Below are 17,528 nucleotides of genomic sequence, written 5' to 3'. Positions count from 1 at the left end.
CGGTGAAAAGTATAAATTCGAAAAGGATAAATAAAAATTTAAAAAACTTTGTGGGGGGGCGGTCCCCTCGAACATTTGGCCCCTAGGAGTTGGCTTCCTACGCCGACCGGTCGGGAAAGAAGGAGGTTTTCTCCCACGGAGCTGCCAGGCGCAGCCCAGCGCCTCCGCGCGCCTTCCCCAGGCTCCTCGCCGCCCAGGGTGGGGCCAGCCGAGCCTCGGCGCTTTGCTTTCCTCTTGCGCGCTAAGGACGCCTGAGCGAGCCGGGCGTCGGCTCCCTCGCTTCTGGGTTGGGCCCAGGTAAAGGCGGAGAGAGAGATGTCAGGAGGGAGGGCGGCCCGACACGCAGCGCTGTTATGAGTGTCCCACAGTCACCAGGCGAGGGCTAGGGGCGGGGGGGGCGGAGGGCGTCGGCGGCTCCACGCCCAGGCTTGCAAGTTGAGCAAAGCATCCCCCAAGGTGCGGCTTGGCCTCTCCGGTGCCAGCAGGGAGGGACTGGCCAGTCTCCTCCTCTTCCCCAGTCCCCGCCCGCCGCCACCATCTCCAGCAGCGCCGCGCCTTCGGCTGCCTCCTCACCTGGACGCCGCCGCGGCTGCTCAGCACCACCAACACCTGCCTCTCTCTCTTTTTCTTTCTTTCTGTTTTCCTTTAAAAGTTCCTACCTTGCTCTTCATTCGACCCCTCCCTTCCCCTCCAGATCCCCTTCCCCTCTTTAACGCCCACCCCCGGCCTTTGACCTCCATTTTGCCTCACCACCTTTGCACGCTTTCTCTCTTTTTTGGACTGTGTCGCTTTTGGGGTTGCCTGCCCGGAACTAACTCCTTGAGGACTTGCGCCTTGCGAAGGCCGCTTGCTGCCGGGCGTTGGAGGGAGGGGAAGAAAGCGCACGAGAGAGAGCGAGCCAGAGGGGAGCAGTCTTTCGCCCGCCAGAGAAGTTCATGCTTTTGTTCTGATCTGTGTGGGTTTCCTTTTCTGATTCTGAGGCACCCAAGTCTGAGCCAGCCCAGCCGCCAAGATGAGCATCAACGGATCCCACCCCAGGATCAACACGGTGGGGAGGATGGTCAGAACCGACTCCGGGCCGGATATGCGCTATGATATTAACAACCATGCGATGCTGAGCGGCGGCGGAGGTGGAGGAGGAGGAGGAGGGGGAAGCAGCCATACCCACACTCATAAGATGTATTACATCCAGAAAAACTACGGGGACATGAGCTCTGAAGGCTACACGTAAGTGCAACCAGTCTAGAGCTCTACCATCCTGATTTTCGTCTTTTCCATTTGCGCACGCGTTAGGCGCGCATTTGTAGCTCGCTGTTGCTAACCCGAAGCGGTTTATGGAATGGTTCCCACCCTTGATTGTGATCAAAGCTCTCAAAATGTGAATAATAAATCCAACCAATTCATTTGATGCCGCCCCTCGACACTTTCCACATTGCACTTAATTTATTGGTGGAGAAGATAGTGGTTGCATTTGGAGCAAAGCTGTTTCCTCGGGGGCCTCTTTTAAAAAAAAAGTGAGCGCGCGGCGAAGTTCAGAACTTTTTGTTGCTGGTTCTCTGCAGGTTCTGTGTTTTGAAGTCTGGCTCAGTTGCTGTTTGTTGTTGGATTTTAGAGCTGGGGGGAGGGGAGAGAAGGGGCTGATGAGAACTCCTTGCAAGTGGGGGGTGGGGAGGAGGAATGCTCGGGGGTTTCTACCAGTTGTCTCAGCCCCATTGAAAATGTAAAGTTTCATGGCGGCTCTTGTCCTTATCTCTTACATGCCTTTGGCTGATAACCTCCTGGATGAGTTCCAGCTAAGTTTTCCCAGATAAGGATTCTTTGCAGTAAAAGAGACTTCCTTTGTGAGTGGGAGTTGCCAGAAATCAGAGGCTGAGAACGTCTTCATCCTTACCCAGTTCTTTAAAGTGATACAACTGCTGAAGGATAATTAAATGTCGCTAGCTCTCCCATGAGAAAGACTTTTGATTTATTGCCCCAGAAAGAAAAATGTGTTGTTTTCCTGTTCAGAAGGCACTGCTGTTTACAAGATAACATGCACCTGTGAGCCACTTCAAACATTACATTTCCTATGAAGCTTTTAAGTGCACCCAAAAGGTATGCCACAAATGTTTTCCAAACAAGTGTATCAGATTTATCAGGGAGCAGTGATTGGCCTCAGTGTCTTGTGAATTGTGCAGTCCTTCACATGTGTAGTTCAGTAAACATGCATGTAGTGGGAAGCTGTAGACATTTGTGACTCGACTGTGCACATACATGCAGGTTGTGTTATTTCTTAACGTGGAAGTGCAGTCTGTAGAAGGAAAACATGGACATATGAAACATTCCTTTGTCTTGCTTTATTATTTACATTTGATTGGTTTTCATTTAACTTTGGCTCATAATGTGGTTTCAATGGTGTGGTTCAGCTGTGGAAGAGGTGGACTAACTGTGATGGGAGTGCTCTTCTGAGCATTGCTCTTTTTACTGAGTCTGATACTGTTCCACACATTTTACTTGCAGATTAGAAGTTACAAACTTCTGAGGAATGTGTTTTGCAGTTCAAGTTCACAGAAATTTCTTCCTCCTTTTCTTTTAACAAAGGCCAACTGCTTTGCTTAATGAGTTTCAGCAGATTTTTTTTTTTTATGTAGTTTGTTAGACAGCTCAGAAAGGACTTTTCCTCTGCTCCATGGACACCTCCAGATCCCTGTTTTACTACTGAATTGTTGCTCTTCACACAATCATCATGCACTACCCATGGATTTGTAGCTCAAATGCTACCACTTTAATGCTCTCAGCAGGAGTTAAAGTGCCACAAAAGGTGGGGGGAGGACTCCCTTTGCTATGCAAAATTAGGGGATTTCAGCAGAAAGTTACTGGATAAGTACTACAAATGAAGCAGGAAGATTGTGGCAAAACTTTTCCAGGTACAAATCCAGGTTGCATATGGCTGCTCTGATTAGCACCATGAGCTCAAATCACCATGAATTTGCAGTAAAAATGACACCTGGAAGCTATTCCAGTAATGGTGCCACATTGGTGTGTGGTGTTCTAGGAATGTAAAAATTCACAGAGGAATGTAGATAAGCTGCTATAGGAAACGAAGGACAAGTTGATCTGTCGGCATGAATGATAAAAATACAAGTTCACAGTCCACCTTGCAACGCAGCTGTTTACTTTTTCGGAACTTGGGCTGCACTTTCTGTGTGGGCGTGTATCCACAGGCAGCTGGTAAAACAGCATGCTTGTTTTCAAGTCCCCCTAATGTGTTCTATGTTTGAAGAATCATTCCATTCTCATCCCCACCCTGCCTCATAACCCTCGGCACTTTATTTCTTCTGCTTTGTTTATATTGCTTCTCCCCCCGCCCCCCCAATCCTCCCGAGAAACTGGGTGTAGGCAGCTTAGCAGGGCAGCTTCACATATATTTTACCTATTTATTCGCAGTATTTATATACCACCATTTTTGTTATATAGACAAAAAAAGTTCTCTGTATGGCTTATAAGCAAAATTAAAACAGTAACATACAATAATGCAAAGTGGCAACAAATCCAAAAGGACTAAAATTATATTTCAGATTGAAAAGCCTGGGAAATAAAAGTATTCACCTGATGCTGAAAAGACCATAATGGAGATTTTACATATATTGTTCATGTGCAATATATCAAGTTTGAACCACGTCATACATCAGAACAGTTGCAGTTGTGTATTTTTGCGTGGAAGCAAATCGAATCAGCATTTGTTGGTCTTGTAAAAACTCCAGCAGAAGTGGTGTCTCAGTAGTATACACTCAGAATGTATTTGCTTAAGGCTAGAAACCTAAACTCTTCTTCAAGTTGGGATACATAACCTAATTCATCCTAAATTGTTAATCTCCATTTTACAGATGGGGAATGGAGGTTGAAAGAGATCTGCCTTAAAAGTACTCACTGAGTGAGTTAAAAGTACTGAGTGAGGATAAATGGGGTTAAGTTCCCAGTCTATTGAAGAATGCTTCATGCAGTCATGCCTGTCTCTTGATAACAGTAGCATCTAGTGGGAGATGTGTCCGTGTGAATGAAATCTCACAAGTGAACACATGGGTAGAGCTTTCATATGTTACATCACCACAAACGCAATGTTTTTCAGTGGAATCAGTTCATACATTAAGTACATAATGTATGTGCACCAGTTCTAGTGGTACAATTTTGGAGCATTCTGGGCCCAGTTCTTCCCTTCTAGAAAAGTAAGCCTTAATGACCTTGGGAAACGTGATTAGGATTCCCTATATATCTGGACATTCAACCACCCCAGGCTAGCTCAGCAGCCGCTATGCAGAGGCAAGATAGGACAGTATTTAGCATATGCAGTACAATCTGTTATCATGGGCAGGCACTCTTGTGGATGTGGAAAATGGCAGCAATGCAGTAGGTTAAATATTTTGCCAGGCTGATGAATTTCACCTGTTGGATTTTTACCTGTCATGTAGCTGTTAAGTGCACAGGAGCCCTGAAGGAATTAAACCTGGCAACCATACACAGGATTCCAGGAACCTTTCCTCTCCATTGGAATTAATACCTTGATGCTTACATGGGTGTTGAAAAGTTCAGGGCTCTATAAGTATAGGTTGACTTTAGCAGTCACAGTTCTTCATCTCATTATTACTCTTCCTTTTGCGTAGGACTGAACAACTGAAGGTCCTCTGAGCTGTTCCATGATTTTTTAGAGTGTGCTGCTGTTTCATATCAGCTCCTTTGTGCTTGTGTGGCTGAACAGGGCCACCATACAAGCCTGTTGATAAATAAGACTTCAGTCCTAACTCCACATACCGTGGAATAAGCTCTGTTGAATCCAATAGAACTTGCTTCTGAATAGACATGGTTAGGACTGCAGCCTAACTGAAGGCATGCAATAGATGTGCCTGGTTCATTATGACCCTGGTTTGAATCTCTGTATAAAATGCTGTACAAGTAGATATGCTAAACTATTTATATAATTTTGTACTTTTTCTGTTGCACAACTGGAGGCTAAGTTTAGGGCTGGTTTCCACAAATTTAGCGTCTTGCAGAACTTTATTACAGAAAGTTGAGTTACTTGTGAGTATAATTTGGTGCCTAAATTACCGTATTTTTCGCTCTATAACACTCACCCGACCATAACACGCATGTAGTTTTTAGAGGAGGAAAATCCGTAGGCATGCCACCCGTAGGCATTCCCTCCATAACACGCACAGACATTTCCCCTTACTTTTTAGGAGGAAAAAAGTGAGTGTTATGGTGCAAAAAATACGGTAATAAAGGAATGCTGGCTCTGTATTGTTTCAAAAGGAGCTTCCCACTTGTTTGTTAATCAGTGATTTACTAGTTAGAACTGCACATAGTATTGCAAGTTTCGCAATGTCTTGTTTTCTTGTATTTCACAGGTTAAACCTTATCTGGGCCCAAATTGGAGTCTTATTACATGGCAGATTTACACCCTTGTCAGCCCAGCAAAAGCTGCTAGCAATTTAATTACTATCCTATGTAACCTCAGAAGAATGTTTCAAGATAGACCCAGGACTAGAAACCTTGCTTTTGTCTTTAGTGACAGCATAGCTTATCCATGAATTCATCCCATGAGTTCCCTTGCTGAAATTAGTTCAGATTAGATTAGTAAACCTGGTAGCAGAGGAAGTGCATTAGGCAATAGAAGGCTGTAAAAACAGTAACTCCTATCCTTCCAACAACTAGTGATTTTCCTGAAAAGCATGCAGCATTTCAGAGGAGCACTTGTAAATCACAGAATTCAGTGCATTTTTTCTTTATTTCTCTTTGTTCCCTTTTCGCCTGCAAAAACTTCTGAAACATTGCACACATCTCGGATATGAGTCTTCAGGATCAGGCGTTTAGCCCATTTATTTATTTTTTTTATGAACTACACCCAAACAGAAATACTGCTCTCTGTGTGTGAGTGAGAGAGAAATATGGAAATTTAAATGCAAAAGTGACGATACTTCCATCTGAGTTTCAGCATAGTTACCTTTGGGGCGGAGTCTTTGTCCTGCTGAGGCTTATTCTGTCGCCCTTTGTTCATTTTATTAACTAGTACCTTGCTCAGGTAGCAATGCCAGCCTCTCCCTGCCCTGAGGGCTCGAGCAAGCTGTCTCTGTAATGTTCCCAGCTTCTGTAACCCTGGGAACTGAGGAAGAGGGTGGTTTCTGTGGAACCTCAGTTGACAGGGAATTACACTGCTGCCCTCAATTGCCAGCCTGTTTCTGCAATTCAGTTAAAAAATTTTTTTTATAACACCCTTAGCACTGTTTTAAACCAGCAATCCCTTTGAATTGTGTACACTGCAGAGCACAATGGTTAAAGCTACTCCCAGTAGGTGTGAGATAAACCAAAGGTCTTTATATACCTCTAGCGCAGGCATAGGCAACCTCGGCCCTCCAGATGTTTTGGGATACAACTCCCACCATCCCTGACCACTGGTCCTGTTAGCTAGGGATGATGGGAGTTGTAATACCAAAACATCTGGAGGGCCAAGTTTGGCTATGCCTGCTCTAGTGGTGTTGGCTTCTGTAACTAAAGGGGGGTGGTTGCCTCCTGTTGACACACAGTCTTTGCAAGTATTTACTCCACGAACATCCGCAGCACTATGCTATTTGTACAGGTGTGTGTTGAAGGGGGGGGGAGGGCACTGTCCACATATTTCTTTTGCTCAGATCTTTAGCCAGTTTGATGTAGGATCCACAACAGTGATGCTGAATGAGATAAAAATGATGGTGCACCATGTGGTAGAGCAGTGTGGGTTCCCAAATTGTGGTCCATGGATCATTGATGGGTCACAAGCCTCATTCAGGAAGTCTGTGGCATGTCCTCCTTCATCACAAATGTAATGTGCGACAAACACCATTGTAATAATTAAGAGGTCCACTAAGACCATCAACAATTTCCAGGCCTCCGTTGGGGGGGAGAAACTTTGGGAAACACTGTGATAGAGCATTGGATAATCATGATGATAAAACATCTCTGCTGAAAATATTATGATTCTGTACTTACTACTTTTTTAAAAAAACTCCTGCCATGCTCCATGTAGTTCAGAGTACTCACATATTTTTCCTTAACTACAACCTCCAATGTAGGTTGAGCTAAGAGATAGTAACTGGCCTAATATCACCTATTGATTTTGCTGGCTGTGTGGAAATTTGAACCAGGGTCTCTTGAGTCCAAACTCTTAACCACTACATCCCTCTCACAGCTTCCCCTCCTCACCACCCCAGACACCCATTTAGGCTTGAAAACATCTGTCTATTGACACTGAAGGTTATTTTCAAGCCTAATTTCAGCATGTAGTTTCTTGATCTCTTTACCTGGTGCTTTTATAACAGGATGGCCATCTTCAGCCGGGGGGTTTTCTCCATCATGCTGTTTGGAGGTACAGAGGTTTATAGAACAATCTGCATGCGTTATCTTAGAAATCCTACCAGTGACATATACCGAGGTCAAGGTTATTAAGTAGCTTGCATCAGGTTACCTGGAGAGTTCATGGCAATATTTACCTGGGGATTTCCTGTCTCACAATTCGCATTCTCCGTCACCATGTTACCACTGTTCAATACTGTTTCCTTTAAAGTTGGCCTGCATAAGGTTTCCAAGTGTATGGTACCTGCATTGATACTTAATGATCATAACAGCCGCTTCAAAATCTGCTGTAGCAAATGTCCTTCCGATGTAACTTGCACAGGCAAGTCGGAATAGCAGACTGAACAGTCATGCAAAGACCAGAATTGCAGCTTAATTTTTTAAAAAAGAAATTGGGATCTTCCTATGTCTCCGTTTCCAGAGCCCTGCCCTGTGTGAATAAATACACCAAGTCTCTTCTTTGCTAATAAAGGAAGGCTGCCACCCCATCACGATATCCCAAGTTGTGGGTTAGGAGTGTCCTGTATATGCCGTGACTAATGAAATGATCACACGATAAAAAGCAGAGAGCAGATTCTGCTTGCCAAGTACACTTCAATTGTACATAGCTAATTATTGCAGGTGGGTTAGCTCAAGAGAGGGAGAGAGAAATGATAATAATAAAATAAACCCACTAGAAGCAAAGAGTGCTGCAACACAGTGAGTCTTTAGTCATGAGGAACTGCAAGAGGGATAAGCCTTTCATTAGAAAAATGGGTGAGGCCTCTTTGCCACAGACTCTGGGAGAGCCGCACATGAAGCATTGTCAAAAAGTTGGGTGTGCTGAGGCAGCAAGCTTGATGCCCAGATATTGTGTCATTAACTGTGATGATTCTCTTTTAAGTCAAATGATATGGGGTACACAGTCCTAAAGGAGTGAAGCCAATGTGTCATAGTGGAAAAGCTGCAACACAAAGAAGTCCTGTGTTCAAATCCCTATTCGGGCCCAGATTTTTAGTCTGCTGCTATCTTAACCATGGCAAATGGATCAGAAGTCGGTTGTGGGGTTGTATACTCCTCCTTTTAATCACCATTCAGTATTACTTACGCACTATTGCTAACCATGGCGAACACTTAAAAAGGTTGTTTCTTGATCAAGGTCTTGCATGCCAACTTTAACTCTCATTTCAAGAATTGGTTGAAAGAATTGGGAACCATAGTTAGCGATAGTTTGCATGTAATGCTGAACCATGGTTAAGGAGAACAAAGCAAGGGGAATTAATGCTGGAGAGTGACTATGCTAGGAAAGTGCAGGGAACTACAGTGGGGGATAATGTCACTGGATAATCCCTGGGAAGATTAATGTTTTGTTTTGCTGTTATGATTCTCCAAAGCTAAGAATGGGCAGTGTTTTGTGTGACCTGAGGCTGTTATTAGCATTTTAAAATGGAAGTACCGTATTTTTTGCTCTCTAAGACGCATCAGACCATAAGACGCACCTAGTTTTTGGAGGACGAAAACAAGAAAAAAATATTCTGAATCCCAGAAGCCAGAACAGCAAGAGGGATTACTGCACAGCGAAAGCAGCGATCCCTCTTGCTGTTCTGGCTTCCGGGATAGCTGCGCAGCCTGCATTTGCTCCATAAGACGCACACACATTTCCCCTTACTTTTTAGGAGGGAAAAAGTGAGTCTTATAGAGCAAAAAATACGGTAAAGTTATTTACGATTGCAGAGACAGGTTTGCCTTATTTATTTATTTATTGGAACAATTTATTAATTGCTTCATTATTTTTGAAGTGGTATGCAATGTATAAAAGGTATAAAATTTGTAATTATCCAAATAGCCTCCAACCTATTAAAAAAACAAGCAAACAGGCTGCTTGGCACATTCCTGGGTTAGTTTTGAAAGGGACAGACATTGGATCTGTCTTATTTGTGCCATTTAACCTTTTAAAAGTTTAAGAAACAAAACCAGTGGAAACCTAATCATAGCAGCATTCTGCAGCTGGTACGGAATGGGTGTGTGAACTCTTTCAAAATAGTAATTACTAGTGGTGTAGATTTACACCTGATTTTCATTTCTGTGCAAGCTGCATTCAACCACAGTTGTAAATGCTAACAAATTTTTGTTCTGGGGTTTAGTCTTCTTGGTGGGGGAGTATCCAATCTTGGGGGGCAGTGAAGTTCACAGCTGTGTATGTTTAAAGTTGCTTTGGGGTTTAAAAAAGGATAATAGGTGTGTGATGGATCATGGCTGTGTGAACAATTGATAACTGGGACTCTTTCAGAACATCTCCACCAGTAGATGTTTTGAAGTTGGCAGCAGGGGTGATTTAGACTGGTGGAGTGTGGGTAGGAAACGTGGCAAAAATAGGGATCGATTGAAATGGGATTTGCCTTATTCCATAGCATAGAATCATAGCGTTGGAAGGGACCTCAGGATTGCCTACTTCAACCTCTTCGAATGCAGGAATTCCAACTAAAGAACCCCTGACAGATGGCCATTCTACCTCTGCTTGAGAGTCCACCACCTTCTGAGGCAGTCTGCTCCAGTGTCAAATAGCTCTTACCATCAGAAGATAATTTTTAATCAGATGTGTCTGACAGGTACTTTGGAGGAGAATCTTGGCAGACCTTAGAGCAGGTATAGGCAAACTCCGGCCCTCCAGATGTTTGGGACTACAATTCTCATCATCCCTAACCACTGGTCCTCTTAGCTAGGGTTGATGGGAATTGTAGTCCCAAACATCTGGAGGGCCAGAGTTTGCCTATGCCTGCCTTAAAGCCCCGCAGTGGGACAGAGCACATTGTATGATACACTTGACAGTGAGGAGTCCTGTCCTCAGGGATCCATGGCGTTTCCCCAGCTCTTTCTATTCATTTCGGAATCAGAGCATCTCCTGAAATGTTCTGTACCTCTGATCTCATATATTTACCCACCTCAAGACAGTGGTAATATGTTGCATAAATATACAGAAAAATTAATGCACATCATAACTGCTTAACTCCCTTTTTCTCTACGCCTCATAGGCTACATTATTTCTTTAAGGGTTACCATGTGTAATTAATGTCAGAAGTTACTGTTGCCTGCATTATCTCCAAGTGATGCATCAGTGACTGTACAAAGTCCTTCAATGATTTAATCATGGCATACAGTATCCCCCCTCCCCGCCTTTGCATCTGACTTCTTTTATCCAGGGTGCCTTTCATTGTAATCCCATGCTTGTTCAGACAGGTTGGTTGGGAGGTGAAAATAGAAAGCACAGTTTCTTTTTTCACATGGGAGAATTGCTTAATTATTTAAATATGAGCAATAAGAAGTTGCAACTAATTCTTGTTATGCACGTGCACACACACACGCGCACACACACACACAGAAGTAGCTTATCTAAAAGCAACACTTAAAAGTAGTTTTTAACCATTCCTAAAATTTAATAGTAGTCAAGAGTTTTGCTTGTGGGGCCCCACCTGAGTAATACTGCCCTGAGGTTTCTTCCTAGGGTGGTGTAGAGTTGTCTGCCCACCCCACCCACATCCAAGGAAGGGTGTGTGTTTGGGTAGGGCTCATAGGCAGCCATTTAAGAGTTTACAATCTAAATAATAATAATTAGGGCCAGCTAGTGATCAGCCTTTGTGTGAAAGCGTAAAAAATGAGAGGAGTCCTTATTCTCATTTACCTCAAACGGACTCCACTCAGGGTGGAGCAACTGTATCACATCTGTGCATACCTGGGCATGCATTCTCACATGCGCACACTTTGCTCTGACCTTTCCATACAAGTTGGACAACTTCTGTACATACAGTTGAATGAATTGGGCTATGCACACTCATGTTAGCTGCCTCATGCAGTAGGCCCAAAGCACTTCGCTGAGCTAGACCCAAGTGTGGAGCAAAAAACAGTGCTTTTTTTGGGGGGGGGTTATACCCTTTCTCTGTGACACTCAGGATGCATGGACCGTTTACAAAGGGGGGGGAATGAAAAATCTGACAGGTGGCTGTTGCTGGAAGTATGTAAAAGTTGTTGATTTGCAAACAAAAAAAATGACACCTATCAATTCAAAAACGCATGCAGGGAGAACAGTAGGAAATGAATATTTTCATTATTTCAGCAGAGATGTTTCATTTACTCTCTTTTTCCTCCACAGTGCAGGAGACTGTTGGCTCCTCCATGCATTCAAGGATGGGACGTACACAAAATGAATCAAAAGCTTCCTTTGCTTTCTTCCAGTCCCTCACCTGAATTCTGGGCCAGTAAACACCAGTCTCTTATCTGAATGCTGGATCAACAAATATAGGTGGTCCTTCCCAGAATGCCCTTGCTTTCTGAGCTGGAGGGAACACAGTTTCCTCAACAATAATTGTGAGCAATCTACTTCACTTTATGGCTCACAGTGGCATCAAGGTGCATTATGGATGCTGGTAGAGTTTACGTTTCCATGGGAGAAAATAGGTGGCTGCTTGTACTTCTTTGGTGGTTCACAGACTTCTTTGGAGGCCCACCTCTCTGCTTTTTCTCTTCTGCCTACTTCAAGTGGGAGGATGGGCATGAGAAGCATATAGACTGGAGAAGGCATCAGCAGGAGCTCTGTGTACATGAGGTCACATAGGTGCCATGTTTCCCCTTAGAAATCTTCTCCATTTGGCCTGGAAGGCAGACTTGACAGAGCCGTACCCACCTGGCATCTTACACCTGGCATCTTACAATGCCATGCACTGAACAGGTGAAGCCACAATACCCAATTCCAAAAGAAGAATCTGGAAGATTTAGGAACCCTGCTTGAATATGTCGTTTCTGAGTTTGGTTCCTTTTTCTGTCACCCTGCACGGCAACAATGCAGCAGTGTTAGAAACTGGCATGGAAAAGCTAGGAGCCAGAGGGCTTCTGGGACCTGGGTTGTGGGTGCCGAAACAGAATGTCTAGTCACCATGGGGGGCAGGGGGGCGGTCGGGTAGCAACACTTTTTATTTATTATTTTGATATGCATGAACTAGTACACAATTCACGTAAGTGATACCTTGTTAATATCACATTTTTAGCAGAAACTGTTACCGTTTTTAGCAGAAATTTGGTGTTTACAATAAAAATATTGGTAAACTACTTCAGTTTTCAAAACACTCTGCTCTTTATTGTTGAACTCTTTAACATGTTGTCTATCCTTAGCATTTCAGTGATCCTTGAGTGCCAGCCAGGCGCAAAAAAATGGCACCCATCCAGACTTTTTGAGGTGCTCCCAAATGGAGAATCTTTAGGCGCAAAATGCTAATTTTGAAGCCTGAGTGCAAGTGTCAAACCTAGCAGTTGCTCAAACATTACCTATTCACCTTTCCCCAACCTTATTTATTCTTTCTACAGCTGTCCATACTTGCTTTTACAATCTATGCTGGCTAGTTCTGGAAACATACAGTGTACACCCACACACCCAACAGACTCATAGTGGTTTTCGAATTACAGTCGTGCCTTGGTTCTCAAATGGAATAAGTTCCGGAAGTCTGTTCAACTTCCAAAAACGTTCGAAAACCAAGGCGCGGCTTCTGATTGACTACAGGAGCTTCTGCACTCAATCGGAAGCCGCAGAAGCTGCGTTGGATGTTTGGCTTCCAAAAAATGTTCGCAAACCGGAACACTCATTTCAAGGTTTGCGGTGTTCGGGAGCCAAAATGTTTGAGTCTTAAATTGTTTGAGAACCAAGGTACAACTGTACAATAATGGCTAACTGTGGCAACAGAAACAAGCCGCTGTGAACTTCAAATAAATGTACTCCTCCTCTCTTCTCTCTTCCAGCTGAGAGGAGATCAGAAGCTTTCACTTGTGTATTTGATTAGCTGCAGTTTAGTGTTTCGTCCAAACCGTAAAACAGCCACCCAGTCAGTCAAAACTATGGTTTGTTGAAACTTGGCAGCTTTGTTGCCCAAGATGTCAATTGATGTGTTTCAGCAAACCAGATTTTCTCCAGATTCGAACATTATGACAAATTGTGTTTAATAAAAAATACAAGTGGAAACTTTTATCGCTTTATGGTTGTACCAGAGAAGGAAAGGGGAGGAGGCCTGTGCTAGTCTGTGGCTCTCGAAGGCTTTTTCGTGTAGTTTATTGCTATGTCTGAAAGCAACCAGTAGCACCGGCATCTGTGACAGTAGCTTAAAACACAGTTCTTTTCATATGATTCACCCTTTTTTTCCTTTATTTATTTATTTTTTTTGATGTAGTGACTTTTGCTGTATCGGTTTTCTCTGTCGCGGGTTTCATTTGCACACACCCATGTGTGGTTAAATTTGGAACTTGCCACATGAGATAAATCTATTGGAAAATACCCCCACAGCAACATAGTAAATGCTAGAGTTCCACTGGTAAAGGGCACATCCCACTGAAATGGTCACAGTGCAAAACTGATGTAGAAAAGCCAGGCCTTGGGAAAAATGACTATAAAAATCTTTCCAAGTTCAAGGCTGAATTACATATGCATGTGTAACAGCACGTGAAAATGATTTTGGGTTGCACTCAATGCTAGTTGTAGTCAGAGTTAGGGTGGATTAGATTTAAATCACGATTTAAATCACTAGTCAGTAAGACTTGATTTAAATCATTTTTTTACAGAAAGATTCATTCTTGCTTGCATAATCTTAATAATCACAACCAGATGAAGGTTTCATTTTTGAAATAATAAATTTTCAGAGTAGTTTTTACAGTTATATCCAAAAATTCTGATTTAGTTATACTATTAGAAATACATAGACAGTTAATTATGTAATTATTGTGAGGTTTAATAAATTAACTGTTTATATTTGGACAACTTTTCTGCTGTACTTTATTGGAAGGAGAAAAATAATCATTTCCTTAATAACAATTTAAACAGTTTATTTAACTAAAACAATAACATTATAGCATGTGTATCCATTTTTGTTAACTGATGTGGTTAAATGATTTTTTTTAAAAAAAATCTTAGACTGAGTTTTAGCACACATGAAAACTTAAAACAAATCCTTATTTCCTGATGAATAGTCTTTGTAACTATGTAACTTAATAATGTAACTTAAATAGAAAACTATCTTTAGAAAGATTTTTCCTCCAAACGCATTTTATTTTAAAATCCGATTTAAATAAAAAAATCCAATTTAAATCAAAACTGGTTTTAATTTTTTTTTTAAAAATCTGATTTTATTAATTTTTTTAGAAAATCACCACCCTGGTTCGAGTAGACCTGTTGAAATTAATGAACATGGCTCACTTAATTTCTGTTTCTTTTTTCCTACTCCTTTACTTCGTTCGATCATACATAAGAGCCTACTTTAAATTTGGAGGGGTAGCCCTTGCTGTCATACGAAGAAAGTCATTTAGAGGCTGCAAAGTTTGGCAGATATTAAAAGTATTGTGCATTTGAACAGCATTGGCTATTTTGAATATTGCCAGTTGTCACTTGATGTTTAATTCATTGCTTTATGAACTTGCATGTAAATCCATAATCGCATTGAAGTCGCTAGGTGAGCAATGCACATGCTGACTGTAATAATTCACGCGTTAAATTATTATTATTGTTATTGTTGTTACGAGAGAGCTCTTGAATCTGAGTGCACAGGATAGAATTTAGCTTACGCTGCAGAAAATAATCAGTACAAGTGAATGTACTTAGCCAGCTGGATTAAGCTTGGAAGTTTGTTGGTTTACTAAAGTATCTGTTTTAATAGAGGTGCTTCGATTTGGGAAGTGCCTGAGCTTGTTGGGAGAGCTCTGATGCCATCAGCGAGGTGTGGCTCCTAGTTTGCAGCACCTCACCCATAGACAACTAGTGCAGGCTTGCACCTGTGGCTGGATGCAGCATGACCAAACCCTTGCAAAGCAGCCTCTCTCACACAGCTATCCTTTGTGTATATTCTATATAAAGCGGCCTTTGAAGCAGAACACCCCTTCCTTTAACGGGGAGGTTGTTTCAATTTGCACTTTGCTCTTCTTCTCCTATTAGCAGGCTGCAGCAGTGGCGGGGTGGGAATTGAGGAAGCCCCCATCTCCCAACTACTGCCCCTAAAATAAGTAGGCAAGGGACTTTAATCTCTGCTCATCGGTTGATGAACAAAGATGAAATCCTGTTGTCTAGGTTTTGTGATCCTGTTCGCTGCTGGGAACAGAGGAGTGAAGGATTAAACCCTATCCTTCCACCCATCAGCTGACAGAACCAGTGACGTCAGCTGGTGGTTCTTTGGGGGAAATGGTCTGATAAGCTACATTAGACAAGCCAGAGGTTTCCCAACATGGTAGCATACATTTTTTTTAAAAAAGGTTATCCAAAGCTAGTAGTCTCTTCTCTACTGTACTGGTACATTTTACCTACATAAAAGGAGATTTTCTAAGCAGACTACATTACTAAGCTGTTCCTGTTAGAAGCATGATTTCCAGAATGTATTTTTCTGCCTTGAAAGTAATAGAATCATAGAACTGAAGAGTTATTTAGTCCCACTCCCTGCAGCAGTGCAGGAATCTCTTGCCCAGCATGGGGCTCAAACACATGAGCCTGAGATTAAGAGTCTCCTGCTCTATTGATGGGGCTATCCCAGCTCAGTCTTCCAGTTGACAACACAGAATTCCAAAAGATGGTTTTCTTGGACTGTTACCACAATGGAATCATTGTGTCTAAAAAGACAGATTAAGTCTCAGGTACGGAAATCCTCTGATTATACTGAACATGTTTTGAGCTCTTAGGAATACTTACAAATGGAAAGAACCACATTATTGGGTTCCAAACCGGCTTTCTGAATCCACTCTGATCCCTTCTCCTTGGATGTATATAATCCCAAGCTCCCAAACTGTTTCTGAATATCTTGTTCAGGATAGGATCAATTTACTTGGGAATACTGTTCTGGATAAAACTTCAGTAGCAGCAGAAGTTTACGTTATGTGTTGGTTTTCTTCTTTCTTATTACAAAACCTTGTCATGCCTGGGCCCTTAGGCGCTGTTACATAAAAGCTGGTTGGCAATACCCTCACCAAGATGCCACATATATGAATCTGGAATAGTATCTTGTTTTGTAGATTGGTTGAGAAAGCAAGGTCTGTATTCTCTGTCTGGTTAAATATCCATAACAGGTTCAGAATATCAGGTACAGGCTTCAGCCCGAGCATTTATCATCATCATATCATCACCACCATCAGTGTTCTTAATGCTTGGTAGTATAATGTAAGTGAACCCCTGTCCCAAGATTCTTTTAGCCTAAATTTAGACAGTACAGAGAGGAGGTAACAGAGGAGTTGGCCAAGGATAACAAGGGATGGGTATAAAATCAAATACAGTGGTGTGTGCTTTGGCTTCATTTGAAATGAGATCTTAGTCCAGATTTCACAGAAGAAGGAGGGATTTGAAGGAAGATAGCTGGTGTCATATATAATTCTGGAGGAATTTACAGATGATGGGTTAGAAGGGAGAATGGACTGAGCAGTTTTGCACTTGAGTATTCCGGCTGTCCTGGTCTTCCTGTGTGTTTCTAGGCTAGACTAAGAATGTCTGTTTCATACACCATTCATCCTTGTGTTTGTTTCATTGGCAGAATGGTAATCACAAGCCAGTATTTATTTATTTTTTACTTAGCTCACATTCCCACCGTGGTTTTTATGAGGCTGCAGACTCAGCATTGTAACTCTTTTGTCACACACACAAACACACAAAGGAGGGGCAAGAGTATCAAGGAGAATCTCTGTGAAGCCGCACAGGTTACAACACTTTAATTTGAATAAGGTGTGCTGCTTGCCTTTGGGAAATGCATTTAAAATCCGTGATTAATTACATCTGTGTGATTAATTCTCGGCCTCTCTTTCTCCTTCCCTTAGCCACAATGGAACCGGCACAATGTCCAGGCGTCAAAACACCATTCAAGACCTCCTGCAAAATTGCTCCGATTGCCTCATGCGTGCCGAACTCATAGTGCAGCCTGTAAGTTTTGTTCCATCGCTGAACCTATATGAATGCTAACCTGGGAGATGCTGTTTCCCCGTTCTGAATGAGCAAGTGAGAACGCAGACCTCAGAAAAAGTGCTGTGGAACAGTTTATTACAGAGGTTGCCTGCTTTTTAAGACTTGTGTGCACTTCTGGCTTTTTTGGATAAGTTCTGTGGGTGCCAGTCCCTCTAGTCACTTCTTTCCCTGCTCCCCCGGATCAGCTGCACTCTCGTGAGATGGAAAAAGAGAGCAAGTGCACACA

At 42.6% G+C, this 17,528-nt stretch overlaps 1 protein-coding gene across 3 annotated transcripts in view; it reads left to right on the top strand.

Annotated features, from left to right (window-relative positions):
* Nucleotides 1-231: 231 nt before the first annotated feature.
* The window catches only part of DSP (desmoplakin), a 49,047-nt gene continuing 31,750 nt past the window's right edge, over nucleotides 232-17,528 (top strand). For 2 of the 3 annotated variants that reach the window (XM_083449248.1, XM_083449247.1), the window contains exons 1-2: nucleotides 241-1,227; nucleotides 17,158-17,260. In XM_083449248.1, coding sequence (XP_083305374.1) covers nucleotides 1,013-1,227; nucleotides 17,158-17,260 — 318 coding nt within the window. In that variant the 5' untranslated portion in view covers nucleotides 241-1,012. Of the gene's footprint in view, nucleotides 1,228-17,157; nucleotides 17,261-17,528 lie in introns of all 3 variants that reach the window. The other variant, XM_083449246.1, reaches the window with a different exon arrangement.

Source organism: Podarcis tiliguerta (genome assembly GCF_965153285.1).
Source record: "Podarcis tiliguerta genome assembly, chromosome: 7".
NCBI classification, from domain to species: Eukaryota; Metazoa; Chordata; class Lepidosauria; order Squamata; family Lacertidae; genus Podarcis; species Podarcis tiliguerta.
This window is presented reverse-complemented; position numbering and strand designations above follow the sequence as displayed.